This window comes from Hippocampus bargibanti, linkage group LG07 (assembly GCF_051943395.1).
Source record: "Hippocampus bargibanti isolate YZ-2025 linkage group LG07, ASM5194339v1, whole genome shotgun sequence".
Taxonomy (NCBI): Eukaryota; Metazoa; Chordata; class Actinopteri; order Syngnathiformes; family Syngnathidae; genus Hippocampus; species Hippocampus bargibanti.
In genome coordinates this window covers 23,620,374-23,643,428 of record NC_142740.1, presented here as the reverse complement: position 1 = coordinate 23,643,428, position 23,055 = coordinate 23,620,374, and the positions used below count along the sequence as shown (strand labels likewise).

General features: G+C 39.5%; 1 protein-coding gene across 5 annotated transcripts in view; it reads left to right on the top strand.

Annotated features, from left to right (window-relative positions):
- kdm4b (lysine (K)-specific demethylase 4B) overlaps positions 1 to 3,577 on the top strand; it is a 32,915-nt gene extending 29,338 nt beyond the window's left edge. For all 5 annotated transcript variants that reach the window (XM_089000126.1, XM_089000127.1, XM_089000128.1 and 2 more), the window contains one exon: positions 1,114 to 3,577. In XM_089000126.1, the coding sequence (XP_088856252.1) occupies positions 1,114 to 1,671 (558 nt within the window). In that variant the 3' untranslated portion in view covers positions 1,672 to 3,577. The remainder of the gene's footprint in view (positions 1 to 1,113) is intronic.
- Positions 3,578 to 23,055: the final 19,478 nt, after the last annotated feature.

Genomic DNA, 23,055 nt, shown 5'->3' with positions numbered 1-23,055 from the left:
GTCGATCGCGATCGACCAGTCTCTCCAAGGTACTATTGGTAGATTGCATGACAAGGTGATGTGACATTGTCATGAACTACGCTATACAAATCAAGTAAAAAAACAACTAGACGTCACCCTATCAGCCATCCTTTCACTTGATTGGTAGAACGGACAACCAATCAGGTGACATTTCATTATTAGGTATGCTGCGCGTACTCAAACAACACTTCTGAACATTGCAAAGTTAACATTTTTTGCTCTTTTTTTTCCCCGTCTTAAACATAAGACAGGGTATAAAAATGAGTGGGGGAGCTTGACCAGGTAAAAAAAAAAATCACTTTCATACGGAATGGCAGTAGGACATTTTCAAAATGCGTTTGTCTCGTCTGCCAGTTATCAGAGTGAAATCAGGAAATGGCAAAAAATGTACATTATTATATTGTGTTGTGCAACATATGCGGTTATACATCAACATAAGTGGCAAGAATCTAAATATAATGGGTAGATCATTTTGACTTGGTCATTTCAAAAGTAACTGAAAAACCTTGAGCACTCCTGCTCTAAATTTTCCCTTGGTGTCAGTGTGAGCATAGATGGTTGTCCATCTCTGTGTGCCCTGCGATTGGCTGGCAACCGGTTTAGAGTGAGCATAAGTCGGCTCGGACACTTGTAAATATGGGTTGATGCAATAGAGCTACATATATCAATATGCCTTTATTGATACTTTTACTACAGTTTTTTATGAAATGGTTTTGCACATATACAGTTGACATTTTTATTTTGCTATGCTTAGAATATCTTGTTTTCTATCCTTTCACCCCCCCACCCCATCTCCTTTCAAATTGCTGCCGTGGACTGCAAATTTCACTATTGTGGGACGAATAAAGGTTTTCTGATTCTGAAAAGGAATGAATATTATTTCTCATAGTGTAACTCTTCGGCCACATATCGTCACCCACCTTCGTTAATCAGAGCGGGTGACAATATGTGGCCACTGGACATAATTTGCTGACCATATGTTGCCCCTCCCCACTGCTCTAATTTCTTCTTGAGCTTAACATAAACACAAGGGATAGATGATGCTAAAATGGATGCCATGTATCATGCATTTTTTGTGGGCGTGTGTTTTAGGCCATACCCACATCCCAGGAGGAGACTCCCTTGGCCGACGGAGCCGGAGCGGCCAAGCGTCGTTGTCTGCCTTCCACGTCAAGCCCGCTTAAGAATGCCCCGCCCCCCGCATGTACCCCAAGCACCATTGCCCCCATCGAAACCATATCCTCACCCCAGCCGACCACCTCAGTCGTAGCACCGGCGTCAATGCAATTTAGCAGCACAAATAAACTTCCAGCTTCACAAATTCTCTCCTCCATGAGTATGAGATTATCAATGGCGTCCCCGTCCCCCAGTGCTACTCCAATGCTCCCGGAAACTCCGATGGACACAGGCGGTGCCCTGTCCCATGTTTTGACAGAGTTGAACTTGGCCTCGGACCCAACACTCATGCCCCGGTCCGCCCCGTTCCAGTGCCAGTTGAACTCTGATCCCCTTTTGTCGGCGCAATCTCCTGCGCCATCCTCCCAGAACATGTCAGACAGTTACATGCCGAGCAGCGGCTACGTCTCCTACATGGAGACTCTCCTGCATTCACATTTTCCTGAGGACGAGGGGCCGGCAACTCTGTTTTAGACAATGGCTCTATTGCACCACAACTCGGCACCAAATGGGATGGATGCTAATAGGGGGAAAGTGTGGAGAGTGCTGCAATTACAGTTGGACACAAATGTGTACCACCAGCGCTCAAAGACATGAAAGGAATCTTGATGCACAGTACCTTTTTCACATGAACTCATTGCAATGGCGCTTATGCAACAGCCAGACTGGACGTTGAATTTCTTTCGCTCATTTTATTTCAGCGATTATTATTATTATAGCTGTTATGTTTGTTGTTGTGGTGGCAATTTTTTTCTCAGTTATTTTTTGTTATTGTTTTGGATTCTTTCCTTTGCTTTGTCTCTGGGTGGTATCAACTCAGTACCTCTTTTCAAGGTTCACTATTGGAAGGCTCACATTATTGGTGTCCGGAAGCCAATACATTTTCATACCTGTCAATCTTATCTAATACCTGATCATAAATCGCTAATAAATTATTACAATTCCCCTACAAAAGTGGTAGTACGTCATACATTTGAAAATAAATAAATAATAAATAAAAAATAAATAAAAAAAATGCTAACACAAGCGGAAATGCAAACAGCTTACCGCGCATGTTCACATTATGCTCTTGTCAATCTGACCGTATGCAGCGATTAAAAATAATATTCGATTGAGGATTACTTTTGCTGGTTTGCCGTGACAATATTAGCGATCAGCGGCAGCATTGTCGTTGTCTACCAGCAGTTGAGACGAACCGGATTTGAGCCAAAATGGTCTTTGTAAGTTCAGGTCAAAAATGTTTTTCCCGTATAAAAGTTGTAGTACACAGTACATTATTTGAAATGATTAAAAAAAAAATAAATAAAATACAGGGAAAACCTATAAGTTGACAGGTGTGCATTTCCTTTTCTACACATTAAAGTAACCAGCAACAAATGGATCTATTTTTCCTTTGAACCAAGTATGGCTTGCACATAAGATGCACATATTGGATTGATTGGATTGGATTGGATAGGCCTTTATTAGTCTTGCAGTGGATACATTTACATTTCACAGCAGCAAAGTGATGAAAGGAATGAAAGTAGAAAAACAAAATACATGAGCTGCTGGAAAGATACAATATGGAATGGAATATACAATGCTCTTCAACAGAAGATTATCACTTAAGTGTTTTTTTCCCCTACACGTAAATGCAATCAATGGGTTTAAAATGTATCATTGGTAAAGTCAGTATTTAAATGTCTTATTGAATGAAGTGTAATAGGAAAACATTCAGTCCACAAAATACGTTGTGAACATATAATAGTAGTTAACAAAAATACCTTGTATGTATTACCATTGTTCAATAGTGATTGACTTGCCATTTTTTACTTGCAAAACATGTCTCAGGGTTCCTACATTCACAAAGTAAATACAGTTGAGGGCTTTGTACTGCTAAATAAAAAGAATTGGGGTGAATACTCTTGTGTTGCGGAGCGATCTACTCACTAAAATGTCATTAAAATTATCCACTTTTAGTAGCCGTAAATTTGTTGTATCAACATAGGAACCCGAAGGTATAAGGCAATGTATAAACTGTATGTTGTAATATCATAGTATGCGTCTTTTCTAGTTCATCTTTTGGATTGACATTGAAAATCTGGCAGAAATTTATAGGCTTTCCAGAGCAGATTACACTGAGGTAGCACCTGACTTCGTTTTCCCCAGCCGTTTTTGCTCCAGACATCTTAAAACTACTGATACTAATTTTTATTTTCACTTTCACCTTGTACATAGCAAAGGTCTTGCATATTGTGAATGAAATATGTAAAGGTCAAACATCAACACCCCCTACCCACCCATCCATCATAACTGAGAAAATGTTTGGATTTGTGTTCAAAATAATTCAAACCATGAAAAAAAAAAGTTTTTCTTAGGGATTAAAGTGGCTTGCTCGTCACCAGATTGTCTTGGTCTGTCTATGCAGTGGAACCTTGGCTGTTGAATTTGTTGTCCTTGTGTAGCATTTGAGGGCTGTGGGAAATGTGAATAATTCAATGTGGATTTGGCCTGACTGCATTATTTTGAATAACCAAATGAATATAACGACATTATAAACTGTATTGCAATTCTCACCACCCCTTTTGTTTTCAAGACAATTTGTAATAATGTTATGAAGACCAATACTTCCCCTCTGAGATGAGTTATCAGTCAATGATGGTACAAATAGTCATACTACTTTTTATCCCTCACCATACTCCCTTCCTTGTTGACTTTTACAATTGAAGCACCCAATGGGACAAGTTTGCCTTTGACAGCTTGGTACTTTATTCGTATAACTACTGAAGTACACAGCCCTGTTCGACTTAGAAAATGGATGGATCCTACATTTTCTATCTGCTTATCCTCACAAGGGCCGCGGGCCTGCTGGAGCCTATCCCAGCCATCTTCGGGCACTGGGTGGGGGACACTGAATGCATAGGTAGTCGCACACAGTGACACACAGGAATCCATGCTCACATTCACAGCTAGGAGCAATTCAGACTGTTCTATTGCCATGCCACACGTGATTTGCGTGTTGGAGGAAGCCGGAGTACCTTGAGAAAACCCACACAGGCATGATGACAACATGCACGCTCTACACAGGAAATCCATAGCCAGAATCAACCACCCTCCACGCACACACATACATACGCTCTCATTTCAAACTGCATACTTATAGCAAACATCCATGTATAATTGCCCCCAGATGTAGGTGGGCCACGGCAACTGGACTGCCAATTGCCCTTTTAATGGAACTTGATAACTTGTGTTACTTTTGCTGGTTTTACTACCATATAAAAAAAAATTCACTGCCATTCACAAATTTATTCGAGGAGTGAAAATATGACACAGCGCCATTCCCGAATTAGTTTGGTTTTTTTTCTTGCTTTGGTGCCGATAAAGCGCTGGCCAGACCTCTGGCAATGTTTTTTTTTTCCCCTTCCACAAGGGGCAGCATTTCCCTTGTTTTCATGTTAGCGCTTTGTTCCTGATTCCGCTGTTGTTAAAGCACTATATAAACCATTTATGTATGCATTGAATTGAGTTTTGGACAGCCGCCCTCATTTCAAGCTCATATAAGTTAGGAATTAACTGTTTTTTTTCTGATGAAAGAAGAGAGTCAAAGGTTTATTACGCTGCATTGAATGTTGTAGTATCAATGACAAAAACCCTGGCATTGTAGTGGCCATGTTTTTGCACATTGTCTGAACAAAAAGTATTCATTTTGCCAGACACCCCCCCCCCCAAAAAAAAAAAAAAATACAGTGCTGTAGTTCACTGAGAAAATGTAGATTTTGCCTCTTTTCCAACTTAAATGTTGAGATTTCACTTTGACTAGTTGGTGCTTATACATTTGAAAACCAACAATGACAACATGGAAATGGAGAGAGAGAGAGAGGAGGAGAGGAGCAGAAGGTCATGGATCCAACAAGCACACATTTCCTCTTCCTGCTTTTCTGTGCATATGCCAAGACAGCTTTGCCCTCCCGGCTCAGGGTGGCCATTAACATTCTGAGGGGCCTGCAGCGTCTATCCTGAGTAGCTGGGGATGTGCCAGCCTGGCCATTACTTTAATCGCTCCCACAGTTTGATTTCTCTATCAGCTGCACCCGGCCTTGGGCAACACTAAAGAGATGCACATGCAAAAGGAGGACATAAAGGAAAAAAAGGTTTACGTTGATCCAGCTGGACCTTTTGAGCAACTGCAATAAGAACATCAATTACCTGCAGAAAATATGTATAAAACCACATTTCCACTTCAACATTCTGATTGAGTTGGCTTTGCCCTTCACCTCAATACCCTTCTTCCAAAAAGTCAAAACAAAGTCATTGATGTATTCTTACCACTTGTAGTCATTCTGGTCTTGGATGAAAAGAATCCTATCACCATCACTGTTGACTTAACATACTACTACTACTAATAATAATAATAATGGTAATAATAATAATAAATTTCATTTATAAGCGGTTTTCAAAACTCTCAAGGACATTTTACAGTGACAGGATACGTTTTTCTGCGGGTGAACAGCTTTGAGAGATGCTTATATAGACCCTCTAGATCAGAGATCCCCAACCCCTGGGCCGCGGACCGGTACCGGTCCGTGGGTCATTTGGTACCGTGCCGCGCAATCTGCTTGTTGATCTTTCGTTCTATTCTTCTCTCATTTATGAATAAACACCACCATGGTGGTCATACTCCTCCTTTTTCAGGCCGGTTTTCATCCCTGATGGGTAGAGGGCCATAAACTCAGATTTGAACGCACTATTTCACAACCCAGCTGCTTCACACTCGGTTGCAAATTGCCCCATGGAGAGATGAAGATTGTGGCTTGATGATACCAACACATCTACATCATTTAGAAGAAACTTATGAGAGATGGAGTTCCACACCTCAACGTAGAGCTCATTCCAAAAAGTTGCAACTGACATATTTCAACTCCCTCCATGAATACTTATATGCTCATATTTACGTCTCCAAATATGTCAACCTTTATGCCATTCCAGACCAATGCTACACACCATTTCCAAAATGTCTGTTTGATAAGTTGGCCTGTGCATATGGCATTCTGGAAATGCACTGATCAGGGTCACCAATTTTATTGCGACTTAGTAAAATAACTCCGCGAGTTCCTTGGCATCCAGAAAACCGGAAGCATTCCATATCACCTCATCCACACTATGATGGCATCATTAACTCATTCACTGCCAGCCATGTGCAAAAAATGTGTCCACTCCAGTGCCACGGTTTTTATCATTGTCACTTGAATTCCAGGACCCACAGAATATTGAGTTTTAGGACTACATAAACATTGTGTACAGTGTTAGAAACCTTAGACTGTCATCTTTGATTAGGAAAAAAAAAAAGAGTTAATTCCTAAATTATATGGGTCTCGAGTTATATGAGCTTGAAATGAGGCCGGCTGTCCAAAGTACAATGCAATACATACATATTGGTTTATATAGCGCTTAAACAACAGCTGAAGCTGGAACAATGCGCTAAGATAGAAAAAAGGGAAATGCTGCCCCCTTGTGGAAAAAAAACATTGCGAGAGGCCATGGCCAGAACTTTATCGGCACCCAAACAACAAAAAATAGAACCCAAACAAATTCGGGAATGGCGGTGAATGAGTTACTGGCAGTTTATTCCTCCTTAACATGAAAGTCCAGCAACTTACTTTTGTAACTAACAGTCACAATGTCCCAATTCAGTGACGCAGCTTTTTTCTCAGTTGCTGTGCCTCATCACTTTCCTCTCTTCATTAATTTATCAGAAAGAGGAGAGACTTTATAGGGAGCAAAAGATGAGGAAAAAGCCATGCTGGAAAGTGCCAGGCCTTATTAATGAAGTGATCCTCTTTTCAGTCACGCATGACAAATAAACAACATCCTCCTTGAAGCTCTTAATCGGCCCATTAGTCTTTGAGCGACCGCAGCCTGTTTCTTTTTAATCTCCCAAGCGCCTTCTTTCAAAAGAGTCCACTTTCATCCATCTCCTCGTGTTTGCATGGTGTCCACACCTGCTGACAGCACAGTCAGAGATAGAACATCATAATCACTACTTGGACATTCATGCATTTATCATTTGAGTCACACGCATGCGCCTCCAAATGAAAGGCAACCACATTGATATTCAATCTGTATCTTAGCCAAGTTATGTACAGTATTTATTGCGATGTACCGCAGGTTATTTCTTTGGTGCCATATTGGTTAAAGTGTAGAAGTAGTGCTTTATTACCACATTGTTTCATCTATAGGCAATTCCAAACGTTTTTGGGGAGAGGAGGTTCATTGTAGTGGGTGATAATTACATGGTGATTTTTGTTACTGGAGGGTATTGGTCCCCGTGCCACCCCCCCGTGTGCAATGTATTGATTATTAAACAATCACTAAATTGCCATCCTATGACACTTATTGGAAAAATAATGGACCACGAGTTACTATACTAATGCAAAGTCCATTTTAATGGGCTCCAAGTCAACACAAGCAGTGTCTCATTTGTAATCTGGATGTGACCTGTGCTTATTTCCACCGGTTTCTGCCATTCCCTCGCTCGGCATGTGGTTTGCTGCAGCCTCTGCTAATTCAGAGGCTCCAAATCTCATTTCAGACGCAATTAGCCTTTAGCTCATCCGAGTGCGGTCGCCTGTGGCGTTTCCCCCGCCTTTTCAGCCTTTAGTGAACATTATCTTTTATTCTGTGATAAAGATCATTATTGAGGTCGCAGAAAAGGAGTTTTGATCATTTACAGGAGAAAACAAATTAAGGAGGCTTTTAGCAAAGCCATCAGGAGACCGTTAAAATATTTGCTTGTTGCTATGCCAGGGTTACCAATGTTACTGCACTGGGCACCTTTTCTTCATTCTGTTGCCAGAAGTTTTTTTAATTATATAAGCAGAAAGCTCACTTCTGCTAGCTTTGCCCAATTTCTATGTTTTAGTTATGTATGAAAATCTGTTATGAAAATGTATGAAACTTGTGCATACGATGCAAAGGGAACATAATGCAGGGATGTCTACTACATTGATGCAACAGCAATGTACCACTTTTCCTCTTCGGCTGTATATTAAGTTTTCAAATGTATATTTTTAAAATCCTCACATAGTATTACCCTCGGTCTTTATTTTCTGATTTTTAGGGTTAAGTATAGGGTGCATAGATGGGCTAAGAGATTAGGATAGTTGTGATGGGAATGGGGAAAAGTAACCTTTTAAAAACTGCATCAAGGAGGTTGAAGTATTCCTTGGACAATTGCATTAACTTTCTATGCACCATAGAATGCAGCATTTTTGGGCAGATCAGAGTGCCAGGCAGAAGCCGCAAATTAAAAAATGTCCCATTTGACTGCAACATGGCAATGATGTCAGATGAGCAGCTCCAGTCAGAGATGGGCGAGCACAGCAATTTTAGACAATTTTTGGCAGAATTATTTACAGGTAATGGAATGAGAACATTGAAGAAAGCCTGATTAAATACAATGTCCCAGCATCTCAAGCTCCGGGACATACAAGAGAAGACAAACTATGACATGACTGAGCAAAGAGCACATTTCTAAAACACATAATTAAGCATAATTAATTACGTTTCAATACAATCTGTATAGACATAGTCCACTCATAATAGTAAATATGAAGTTCAAACAATACCAACACTTCTAGACACCTTAATATTGAAATGCACGAAAAATCATCACATTAGCAGCTATGCCCATTGATAGAGTGTGTGTGTGTGTGTGTATGTGCGTGTGCGTGCGTGCGTGCGCGTGTGTGTGTGTGTGTGTGTGTGTGTGTGTGTGTGTGTGTGTGTGTGTGTGTGTGTGTGTGTGTGTCCATATATGGCTCAAACTATTGTGGAATAACTGAGTAAACACCCACCATAGCAGTACTGAACCTGTAGTGGCAGTGGAAGTGTTGTCCTGTTTGTAGATTAAACCGGGGTGGAAATGATGATTGGAGAAATGTGTGTCAGTGTGTTCACTGGGAAGGTGAGAGTAGTGCGAGATTGCTCACCCGTGCAGTTTTAGGGGAACATTGCCTAGATGCCATCTTGGTGGAACTGTACACTAATAAGAATAAGAATAAACTGCTCCTGCTGAAAGGACAACCGGCATCATTTTTTGTTTCCTGACATCAGAAATAGGTTTTATAGCATCTAAAATACCCAAAACACGGAGGTTGATATTTGTAGTCAAATGCAAAACACCAATAAAAATGACAAAGTGTGCTAAAACTGCAACAAATTGAGCTGCGAATTGTGGATTTTCAGAATGTCCCGCCCCCTTCGTCGTGACGTCACGGCAAGACGTCTTGCCTTGCTCGAGAATTAACCAAGATCAAGTCGGAATTCACAAATTGTCTTTCACATTCTGGAAATAGAGCGACTCACATCACATCAGGAATGGACAGAAACCTTTGGAAAACATTTGTAACTACATCATAACAAAATTTAATGTTACAATTTATTGTGTCAGTAAGGATGCTCAGTGGATCGGAAAACGACTGCAAACTCACAGACACACAGTTGGAAATTTTATCTTACAGGTGTGAAAGTCAAGGCTCACCACATCTGGCCCACCACATCATTTTATTCAGCCCGAGAAAGCAAATCAAACTTCAACACTGAAATTTCATAATGCTTGTTAAAATCTGAAGCAACATTTAAAAATGTTCCATGTAAACTACAATAACAATTGTTTTTTTTTTTTACTTCAAATTTAAAAAAGAGTTATTCATTATTTGTTGTGCGTTCTATATGTAATATGCGGAGGCGGTTAAACATTCTAATGGCTTTCCCAAATTCATAACAGCCCCCGAGAACAAACTGTAATCACAACCTGGCCTGTGCCAAAAAGTGAGTTTGACACTTTTGCTTCATCTCAATACTGTGTCATACAGAGCAATTCCAAAATCCAATGGTTTTAAGTGCACATGACAGTGACTGCTCAACCTTTAAAGAAGAACCAACACCATTTTTTGTTTCCTAACTGACATCAGAAAAAAATGTTTTATAGCATCTAAAACACCCAAAAGACGCAGGCTGATATTTTAGTCAAATGAAAAACACCATTAAGAATGACTTAAAGTGTCCAAAAACGACTTCAAAATGAAACCGGAAATGACCAGTTTCAGAATGTCCCGCCCCCTTGTTCGTGACATCACGCCAAGATGTCTTGCCTTGCTTGGGAATCAAAACATTGGCTTCAGATTCGGAGAAGAGGCTTTCTTGTTACTCTTCCAGTTATGAATATGATTCAAATAGTTCTGAAGAGGAAAGCATAAATGTTTGCAATCGATTAAAGGAGTCCTCCCATATCAATTCGAGCCGTCAATGACAGCAATGTAGCATGCAGAAAATGCAGAAGATGGCGCCTAAGCTCAGTTGGAAATGGGCTGATTTGTCTGCTAGAAATTTGTGTCAGCGAATATCAAATACAGTAAAGTCTCGTTATATCGATATTCAAGGGAGTCCGAAAAAATATCGATATAACCGGGACTATCGATATATCCGATCCTGTTTGCATGTAATTTTCTCCGTGCGTGCATAGAAATAGTATCGATATAACCGGGACTATCGATATATCTGATATCGATATAACGAGACTTTACTGTAGTTGTCTTGGTGCAACACACAATGATTCACCATCGCATTATTTATGTGATTGCCTTCTAATTTCGCCATCAACACGGATCAACACGAAGTTTTCAGACCAAATACAGTACCGCAAAATGCATTGTGTGTCACTTTCTCGGTCAGGGGCGTTCCAAACGTGACGTCACATGGGGATCGTCATCAACTCGAAAAGAAGACTTCCTGAATATTCAGCGCGAGTCTTAAAACGTAAAATATAGCTATAGGCGGTGGAATCTTTAAAATACGCTCAGTAGAAGTCATTTGAAGTGATTTTACAAATTATGGACACATCTTGTGCGAAGGCGTCAGTTGTCCTTTAAATAAGCAAAGCCAGCACTTTTTTTGCAACAGTGCAGTCTATGTCCCATCTAAACACGTGGCAACGCTATCTGTGTGTACTTCCTGCTATGCTCAGAATGTCCAAATATGAGCACATTGGCAAACGGGGTGCCATCTCCTTTCTGCACTCTGGAATGATCCTTTCACACTGAGCGAGTGCTGTGCAAGAAGGGCTTAAACCTTGAAAATGCTACTTTCACACACACTGAACCAGTCAATGGCCAGCAGCATGTCGTAGGTCCAGTCATACACAAGTCCCTGTACAGCCGAAGACCACAAACAACCAAACAGACAGACCGACAAATACCTTCATTCAAATAAACAAAGGTTTGCCGTTTCGTAAACCACTCCCCATGCATGGCTGCCAACTGAGGATTTAAGGTACTTTCCCTGTTCAATAATGTTGCGTGGGTTTAAAGTGTCAATACTGTATACAATCACACAAACCATTAACACTATCAAATGTAAATATATAGCTCCCACATCACACCAGCTCACAGTAAAGAGGGATGAAGGCAAAGGCAAATGTGTCTTCATGTTGGTTTTCATGTGTGCAGACGCTTGTAAGAAATGATAGACGATTTTTGTTGTAAATAATATTCACATCTGTTGGTGCATGTTTGTGTCTTTTCTCTCATTTACTATGCACATACTAAATGTGCTTTTTATTTGTTTTCACTGTGATTGTGCCTCCATGGCTGTATGCTTCAGTTTGCCACTGACTATTGAAAGAAGACATTTGGTTACATAATACAAACGAGAGGAAAGAGTAATACTTGTCATTAATCTTCACACCAGCAGCGCCACTGAATAGATTTAATCTGAGTAAACTGGAATTAAAGCAGACTTCATTGCCTTTTATCTTTTCCTTTTCAGGGGTTGCCACAGCGAATCAGTGTCCTCCATCTCACCCTGTTTTGTGCATCCTCTTCTCTCACATCAGCTACCTTCATGTTCTCTTTCACAACATCCATAAACTTCATCTTTGGTCTTGCTTTCGCTCTCCTGATTAGTAGTTCAAGGTTCAGCATCCTTCTCCCGATACAGTGATACCTCAGTTTATGAACTTAATCGGTTCCCAGAAAGTGTGTGTTCAGCGTAAATTTTGTCTTGCAAACATTTATTTCCCATAGGAATGCATAAAATGAGAATAATCAGTTCCCAGGTCCCCATAAAACATAATTTTATACGAAATAAGCCTTAAGACTACACAAAATAGAACTTATTTTATGTATAATAAATGTGCTATTGTATTGTAATTAAAGAAATAAACTGTACTGTATAAAGTATGTATTTACCTTTGTGATGTTAGTTGTCAATGGATGGCAAACTTTGATTTTCCCTCTTTGATGATATCTGAGTGAAGTTGTCATGCTTTCTCTATGATAATAATAATAATAATAATACATTTTATTTCAAGCGCCTTTCAAAACACCCAAGGACACTTTACAATAAAAACAATAAAACCATAAGTAAAATGATACATAATAAAATAACAGATAGAACTATACATTGAAAGCAATTTTAAACAAGTGGGTTTTGAGGTGAGCCTTGAAAATAGGGAGGGAGTCAATATTGCGGATGTTGGGTGGAAGAGAATTCCAGAGTTTGGGAGCAGAGCGGCTGAAAGCTCTGCATCCCATCGTGGTGAGACGGGCAGAGGGCACATAGAGGTGAAGGGAGGATGAAGATCTGAGGGACTGAGAGGGAACAGAGATTTGAAGCAGGTCAGAAAGATAGGGAGGGGCAAGGTTATGGATGACTTTGAATGTAAACAGGAGTATTTTGAATTCGATACGATGTTTAACAGGTAGCCAGTGGAGTTGCTGGAGGACAGGGGTGATGTGGTGAAAGGAGGGGGTTCTAGTGATGATCCGGGCTGAAGAATTTTGGACGAGTTGGAGTTTATGGAAAAATTTCTGATTGATACCGAAGAGAAGTGCGTTGCAATAATCGATGCGGGAGACTGTGACGAGACTGTGGATAAGGATAGCAGTGGTGTGAGGGGTGAGCGAGGGACGGAGACGGTTAATATTATTATTATTATTATATGCTCATTCACTGAACCCTTCTTCCAATGACTGTGCCTACGAACTGCAGTCTAGACTGAGGGATGGACCTCTGTGGCGGCGGATCCACCGAACCCCTAAGACGACTCACCGAACCCCTAAGGTTCGATCGAACCCAGGTTAAGAACCACTGATCTAAACTAAATGACACTCTTCTATCACACGTCAAACCTGACATTTTTCTCTAGTCAACATCACAGTACACACTTATTCACCTCTTTTCCTCACTCTCCAAAGCTACTTTCACACACATGTACTCCATCTATTAAACAAGTGCCATGTTAAGATGGATAAAATGAGGTAAATAATAAGAAAGATTGTATTTGTACCCATTGATTGAACATTGCTCATTGTACCTTTTCAATATGATTTTGCTACATATCTGGAAAATGTCTTTACAATTGCTGTTTCTGTAATCTAACATTCATTTGGCTCAATAAAAATTGCACTATTATACTTCAAAGAATCATCTTTTTACTTCATGCTTCCTTATTTTCGTGGTGGCTGTGTGGTCTATACTTTTTGGGAATGAGCCCAGGCACTGCTGCTTGTTTTTGCTTTATAATGCTACAGCTCTGAGTTACAGTTACAGTATATGCATACATGGACTTCATACAAAAGACATTTTTGTCACATGCCAAAAAGGCAGACCATGTTGATTTTAAGACATAATGAGAATTTATTTTCTGTGGGACATGGCCATAATGTAATTTCTCAATATTTTTGCCAGATATCTCAATACTGTATGTTAATGACTCTTCATCGCAATGCATTCAGTGAAAGCAAAGTATTTCAAATATATAGTGTATTCTGTATATAGATTTATATTTATTTAATAAAGAAATAAAAAATAAAGAAATAAAATGGACTCCCAGCCTGGTTCATATTTTGGGGCCATTTTATCCAATGGTCACATAATTTTCTGAAACACAATATATGTACTGTACAATATACTGGCAGAGACTTGAGCATGGCTCATAAAGGTTATAGTCATTATAATGCATTGAAAATATCAAAACGTTTCCCATTTTCCACTTGCCAATTCATTACTTACACATAGAAACAACTTCATACTCATTCCATCATTCATTCAGTTTTTTCCTGTTAACTGGGGCACGAGGCGAAGTCCGCCCCCTTCAATCACTGTAACATAATTATTTTGTCATCTCATTTACATCTTCAGCATTTTCTGGTTGGGTTGATGTAACTGCCACCCGACCTTATTACTCTTATGGATGTTAGACCTGCAGGGAAAAAAGTCTTGGAACATTCACAGTAAGTCAAGATGTCTGAGTGCCTTTGACAAATGTTAAATCACACCTTTGCCCCAAGGTTACACCCACAAGAGTGTAAAGCGCTTAATCAATAAATCCTAACTACATTACTTTGGAATATGGATTTCATGAATGAAATATTTCTGCAAAAATAGTGCCTCATGCCTGATGACATAATTGAACTGTAGATGAATGTCGAGACAGAAAAAGCAACTTGATTTAGAGGTCAGTGTCCACATTAGCCTCTTGATTTGCGGCATTTTTGAAATGCCAAACCTGTCTGGATGATTGTGGAGGGGAAAAAAACAGAGAAACATGAGAAGCAAGGAAGCAAGGATGTGCTAACCAGTCAGCCACTATGTCGCTCCATAAAACATATAGTTCAATATCTATTGTTGTACACAGGGTTGGTGGTCGGGAAGGTGGGGTTATGGGAACTCAAAATTTCAGGGCACTTGAGGTAACTCAACAAAATATACAATGACACTCATTTTGTCAAAGGCAATATTCAGCACTGTGTTGCCAAAAATGTCATTCAGTTATATTTTAAATTTGTTTTTAAGTTGTTCCAACTTAACTCATTCACTTCCATTCACAAATTTATTTGGCAATTGGAAATATCATGTAGAGCGCCATTCCCGAATTAGTCCGGTTTTGTTTTTTCTTGCTTGGATGCTGATAAAACGCTGGCCAGACCTCTGCCGATGTTTTTTCCCTTCCACAAGGGGGCAGCATTTCCTTTTTTTCCCCATGTTAGCGCTTTGTTCCAGCTTCAGTTGTTGTTAAAGCTTGATATGAACCAATATGTATATATTGCATTGTATTTTGGACAGCCACCCTCATTTCAAGCTCATATAACTCCAGGCCCATATAATTCAGGAATTAACTTGTTTTTTTTCTGATGAAGGAAGATCATTCAAAGGTTTCTTACGCTGCATTGAATGATTATGTAGTCCTAAAACTCAATATTGTGTGAGTCCTGGAATTTGAGTGACATTTACCAAAACCCTGACACTGGAGTGGGCACATTTTTGTGTGTGACTGGCAGTGAATGAGTTAAATGGCTGTTTTAGCCACAAAATATACACGTTGCGTTCTCACAGTGAGAGAGGTCTCCCTTTTATATTTCAAAAATTTTTGCTCGTGATTTGTAAAGACACATTGGTGAAGATGAGACGTAATGAGAACATTTTAACAAACGCTTCATGAAAGAACCAGTGTTGAATTCAAGATGTAGTTTGCATCCAACAAGCTTTGGTCCTCTAGTGCTATTATAGTGTTCTTTTTGTTTGGTTACAAACAAAAAAACAAAACAAAAATGTCTTGATTAAATGTTGTGCCTTTCTACATATTTTTTTTCAGTGGACACGAGTGGAACCAAGTTGGTGGATGCCCCCATATCATCTTCTTGATGTGAATATTCCATTCTATTTTTGTAGACTTTCCCCTCCTCAGGGTTGCAGTGAGAGGTGAGCTGGAACTAATTTTGAGTCAAAGGCCAAATGCAGGACACAGCTAATTATTATACTCACATTTGTATTAATTGATAATTTACACCAGAGTCTTTTCGAAATGTATGAAGATTACCCAGAGAAAACCCAGGCAAGCAGAGGGAAATATGTATCTTGCTTGTCATTGCAAACGTTTGTAAATTTGGAAGCTGTCAACTTTCCTCTTACCAGGTTCATTGTGAATGCTTTATTTTTGTTGTGACTCCAGACACCTTACTGTGGTTTGTGATGCTACTCAGCTCCTTTTTTAAAAGTGTCAAGTAGGTGTGTATATCACAACACTTTATTCGAGTAATGTGACATGTGCCTCACATTTCACACCTACTTCTTGCGTTTTGAAGTGACTTCCCAATGAGGCGCTCTTGCCTAGAAGCTCTTGCTTCCATTCCATCATTATTAAGCTAAATTCATTACTTCCACAAAAGGCCACAGTCTGTTTTCACTTAGTGTTCTCCCTGCAGTGCATGTCACCACAAAGCTGCTTCACAAATTAGCCGGGCATTCAGATAATTCAAATGGAAATTCTGGGACATATTTCTTAATTAAGCACTAATCTAATGAAGTGTGATAGCAAGACAGAAGTTTCCTTGAAGCGAAGGGAGGCCTTTTGTCTTGAGGTGATTAATGGACTCTGGAGGGCAAAAAATATAATTGGCTGCCCGTCCCTCAAAGCTGTTGAACATCACAGGTTGTTTGCCCATCTGAGCCATAGTGTTGATGTGTGACTGAAAGACGCGTCTTGTTCACTGTTCAGTCACATTTACATTAGGGCAATACTCTCAGGCTATCATGTTTTATTACATGCAAGCACTTTGCTTTAAGATGGATGCTTACTTGATGCACCAATCTCATTTGCAGTGATTTAGTAGATGAAATTCAACTACGTACGCTCCTCTTGGTTTTGTTTAGTTTACTGACAATTAAATCAATAGTGCACAGGATAGATGGGAAAATGACAAACAATAACAACAAACAGTGAGAGATAACAGAGAAAGCGAGAGACAGAAAGGTTTCAAAAAAGTTTGGCTCGAGTCCTTATTGCATGAGCGCATATATCCATGTACCACGCAGATCTTTCCAACTAATCGTCAGTCAAATAGGTATATTTAAGTGCTTTGTAAATAATGAAACCACTATCTTCAATAGGATGAAAGCTATATGAGATGTTCCATCTTATAAAATATCCACGCACATTTTAAATTCGATCATTCTAAACTATCGATGCAACTTTGCAATATACTGCTCATATAACAAGACTTGAAAAATAACACTGCATCTCTTTACCAGTCCTTCTTGCTTACTTGCTTGGAATGGTCCGGAAAAATAAACACTGACTCTGGTGTGAGACATACTGTTAGGTATGTTGGCCTTTTGGTAGATCTGCCATGTACATTTTTTTTTACCAGTGACACATTTGGAAAGAAACTTTCTCATGTCTGCAACAAGCCCTGGGATCCCAAATCTTTGACTAAGATTGGCCATCATGTGATTCCCTCCGGCATGTACTGGAATGTCATGAACGTATCTCAGTACAAGCTTTGTGATGTGTGAGTCCTTAGGCTAGCTGTCTGGAATTCTCAGGCACGGCTGCACGACTCAACCTTCCGCCAACCCCCTCACAAAACCACCACAAAGTCCTCGATTCAACTTATTTGATGACCTACTTTACTCTGCTTTTTGATGTTCCTCTGATGTCTGTTTTTTTGCCAAGTCGTCACAAGTTAGATACTTTCCCTTGACTGGTTTATTGAATAGAAACATCTTGCCTTCTTCACCTTAAGTGATTCATTCCCTTCTTTTTCCCTTCAGGTTGTTCAGCAACTCTGAGTTTAAGAAAATGAGCTCCAGCCTGAATCAATAGAATGTTTGGGCTCTTGGGCCTGAATTACATAAACTTGAGTCACTCGTTTGACTTCCAGGTCATCTATTATCCACCAGTCCAAGATCTGGATTTTTTTGCCCAGTGTGATCTCAGTCCTGAAAGCCAAGCCTCATTTTTCAAAAATGTTTCCTCTTGAGACGAGATCAGTGAGATTTAGAGGAGTGTCCACTGATATGTCTGGGAATTGATACAAACCAGTTTGCAATGAACCACTTGAATTTAGCACTGTCACTGTTTAAGGACTTAAGCACAGTTTAACTTGGAGTGTCCCCTGTCCAAACTCATCAGGAAAAGTCTGGTGCACATTTTTGGAGTGCAACGGGACAATGCTGCATCCAATATGAGGACAATCATTTCAGGTTTGACGAGATCGTGTTTGTGATGTCCAGCAGCCCACCAAAAACATGTGAGGAGACCTGTGTTCACTCTAACTTGATGGAACAGACGAGACACATTTGCCATGACAACCAGACTCCTGTCGGAACCTTAATCGAACTTCCAATAATGAGCTTGTGAGCTCAAGCCCCTGCAGCTGTTTGTCCAAAGAAGTACGGTAACTGGAATGCTTGTGCCACACTCAGAGACGATGCACAACCTATGTTTGGTTGAATGGATGACTCCATTGAGTGGCAGATACTGTTTGTCTCTCAGTGGATTTTTGTTCAGTGCTATCAAACTGTACTTTGTACCCTTTCCTTCACAACCTTCCTTTTCCACACAATTTGGAGTGTTCAATCAGCCTGCTATGCATGTTTTTTGAATGTGCGTACTAAACACTCGACTACTGGGCCACGACCCCTTTTGCGCCATACGCTGGAATTATTGAATTAAAGTAAGTAATCAATAACAAAACAAAAACCTTAAATTTTATGAAAATTAGATAACATTTTATATCCTATAATTTATGCAAATACATATTTAATGTGATCTATTGACCAATAAAACATGAACTATAATTTACAGATAAACTACGTATCAGCATTTCAACTTGCAAATATGGAAAGTCTCCTTTGGTGAATGCGAACAAAAAAATCACCTTCAATAATAAATTTAAAACACATTTAGGTCCCAACAAGGTGTTATCAATAAACTGTAGTCAACCTAATTATTTATTAGTGAATTTACTCCTGATGGAGGAAAAATACAATCGGCTTTAATTTTGATTCTGATTTTGATTCTGAATTTTGACAGTCATGAGTCCTCAGTTTTTGCCACAGTGAAGTGAACATGCATAGTAAATCGATGAAAAGGTTTCTTCAGGTGTCATCTGTACTTCTTTGAAGGTGTCTGACGTTTGGCTTCATATCCAAGAAACTTTGTCAGCAAACTAAAGTCTTGCTGGTAGTTTAGGCCCTATATATATCCCTACTGTCCAGACATGGCGGTGTCGGACTCTGCTATATGTCCCTGGTCTCAGGTTGGGGGGAGCAGAAGACAACTCCCTGCAGCTGCTCCACTGATAGTTCCTATCATTCTGACTAACGAGTGGCCTGATTGCCCCACTTTGACCGGTATCACCTCATCAGTATTCCTAATCCTATGTTGCCTAAACAGGCTATTGTATGAACGATCCAAATTGAACCTCACCCCATCAAACCGGTTTAATGAAGGATTTAGTTGTTTTATGAAAATCGCTTCTTTTACTCCCCTTTCAAACCATCTATGTTCTTTCGCTAAGATTTTAACCTCATTGTCATCAAATGAGTGGTTGCTAGCTTTAAGGTGCATATGTACTGCCGATTGAGGCCCACTAGTATTATCCCTGCGATGTTGATAAAGTCTTTTTTTTTTTAGAATTTGTTGAGTCTCCCCAATGTACTACTCTTTACAATTTTCATTCTTACAATGTATTGAATAAACTACATTACTTTCTTTTTCATTTGGCAGCCTAGCTTTTTGATGCACAAATTTTAACCAGTAAGACTTTAGTTTCCTGATGAAGTTTCTTGGATAAGAAGCGAAACGTCGGACACCTTCAAAGAAGTACAGATGACGCCTGAAGAAACCTTTTCATCGATGGACCACTCCTGTACGACTGAGAGCTTACACAGATGTATTGCAGAGTAAAAATAACCATTTGTCAGTAAATCGTCAACTACAACGTATTATGTTTGATGATCCCATCCTACAGTGTTCGTGTATGCCAAGTATCCTTATAAACTACTTGTCTGTCTGCAAATCCTGTGTCCTTTTACAAACACCAATAATACCTGTTCATAAGCCCACAATATCCCTGTGTACCGCATCGCAAAGCTCACAGTATCGAGCTTGTATTTACTGTGAGCCCACAGTACGACCATAAAAACATCTGAGCCACACTGTCCCCTTATAACTTGTATTTAAAATCCATGTGCCCATATACAACATCCATAATCTTGCCATGAACGCTATCCTTGTTTGTAGGTCCACAGTTATCCATCATTTTAGAAGAACTATAAATTATTTTGAGTGCTCATTAAAAACGAACACACAGAGACAGCTTGAATTTCACAGCTGGCGATCTGACTTAACCTTGAAGAACCACGTTGGCTGATTCTGATTTGGTGTCCTTGAATTTTAACATGGATGCCTCGGAGCACGAGCAGGTTTGTCACTTGGGGAGGATTTTTTTTTTGTGTTGTGCTGCACCGTGGCCTGTCAACATGGACACACGATGAGGTTGAGTCGCAGCAGTGTAGGGTTGCCGTTGCAACATGCAGACCACCAATGAACTGTATTCAAAATCACTCCCCATCCAGTTTATAGAGCCCTATGCAGTTGTGTTGGAGATATATTGCGCCTCTGAAATGTCTTCTGAGTAGAGTGAAAGTTAAATCCCGTAGAGTTCTTAATGTATCCCCCGAAAAGTAGCAAATGGCCGATTTATGCTCGAAAAGCAGCAAATGGTCAATTTACGCTCGCAAAGCAAACTATCCCATTACAGTGTGTGATTAATTACAATACATATTGATTTATATCGCACTTTAACAACAATTGAAGCTGTAACAAAGCACTGAACATTGACAACTGTCATCGACAGGAAATGAAGCACTCACTAAGATAGTAAAAAGCACCAGGGAGTAAAACCAAGATGAAGTCGGAATTCACGAATTGTGCTGTGAACCTTCTTCCAGAATCTTTCACATTCTGGAAAAAGAGCGTCACACATCACAACAGGAATGGACAGAAACCTTTGTAAAACATTTGTAACTACATCATAACAAAATTTAATGTTACAATTAATTTATTGTGTCAGTAAGGATGCTCAGTGGATCGGAAAATGCCTGTAAACTCACAGACACACAGTTGGACATTTTATCTCACAGGTGTCAAGGCTCTGGGCCAAATCTGGCCCGCCATATCATTTTATTCGGTCCGAGAAAGCAAATCAAACTTGTGAAATTTCATAATGCTTATTAAAGTCTGAAGCAAAATTTAAAAATGTTCCATGTAAACTACAATAACAGTTATTTTTTTAACTTCAAATTTAAAAACGAAATGAAACTGCCGCTGCTCACCCACATAAAAACCTATCCTGTTATTGTAAAGTGACCTTGAGAGTTTTGAAAGGCGCTTCTAAATAAAATGCATTATTATTATTATTATTATTATTATTATTATTATTATTATTATTATTATTATTATTATTATTATTATTATAGAATTTCAAGACATTAGCAGCTCGAGGCTAAATGTACTTTGCGTGGTTGAATCTTTGATGCATATCAGCCCACCTCACACTCGTTTCTTTTAAATGATTTCTTCCCACAGACACCCATCCTCTCTCCCCCTCCACCTCCTGCTCGCACAATTGTACAATTTCAACTAAGCTTGAGGCTAACACCTGAGGGCAGTATGATTCCACTTGTCCATGCAAGCCGGCGCATTTACAATTTCACCTCCTGCATTGTATTTTCTGTGAAAAAATGTCCTGCGTTAGAACATTCTTCTTAAACGTCTGTACTCTAAGGAATAGCCCAGTAAGACATCGCAAAAGGGATCCGATCATCTACAAATTTATAAGGCACACATAAAGATAAAAACAACCAGAACACACTAACTTGGACATCTCTACTGTTCCCATGGAAACCTGCGATCACATCATTAAATTGACACCAACACTTCTGTTGTGTGAGCAGGTGTTTAACCAGGAGTCACTGACCTTTTTTAATTGTCAGCTAATTGTTTGATAGATGCTTTTGAAAACAAAAAATTTGCTCAAACTAAATGAGGGTAAATCATATGATTGTTTGGCACAACAATACAGATGTTTAACTCATTCAGTGCCACTCACGAATTTATTCGGGAATTGAAAATATGACGCAGACCCCCATTCCCAAATTTGTTCGGGCTTTATTTTGTCATGCTTGGTTGCTGATAAAGCGCTAGCCATGGCCACTGGCAACGTTTTTTTCATCTCCACAAGGGGGGAGCATTTCCCTTCTTCCTATGTTAGTGCTTTGTTCCAGCTTCAGCTGTTATTCAAACCAAATATAAACTAATATGTATTGCATTGTGTTTTGGTCAGCCGCCCTTATTTCAAGCTCATATAACTCCAGACTCATATAATTTAGGAATTAACTTCATTTTTTTCGGATGAAAGAAGAGAGGCTAAGGTTTCTAACGCTGTATTGAATGTTTATGTAGTCCTAAAACTCAATATTCTGTGGGTCCTGGAATTCAAGTGACAATGACAGAAACACTGGCACTGGAGTGGACTAAATTTTTTGCATGTCAGTGAATGAGTTAAACTACATTTCTTGGTTTAATACTAATTTTTCAGCCCCCAAGCAATATTAATTTGCCCCCGTGGGCACCATGTTGGTAAAGTCTGCCTTATATCTATGTTACTTGAAGGCAGTGATTTTATACATTTGAATGATCTCGGAATGCTGAAGTGGTTGATTTCAACATGATATAAACATTTTTTTTCTTTTTTTTTTTACAAAGATGATACATGTGAGTGTTTGCGTGTGCTAGGAGCTCGAGGAGACATTGCTTTGGCGGCATCATGGCTGTCATCACATGAGTTGGAATTAAAGCCGGCTGAAACGTAATCCCCAAGTAATACCCTATCGTCTCCTTGCTCCATTTTATGAGGCTGGGAAAGGTAGTGGAGGAGTTTGAGCGAAATTAGAAAAACTGGAGTTGATGGAGGGGTGAGAAGGTGTTATGGCTGAGAAACAACAAGGAGAGAGATGAGGAAAAGGGAA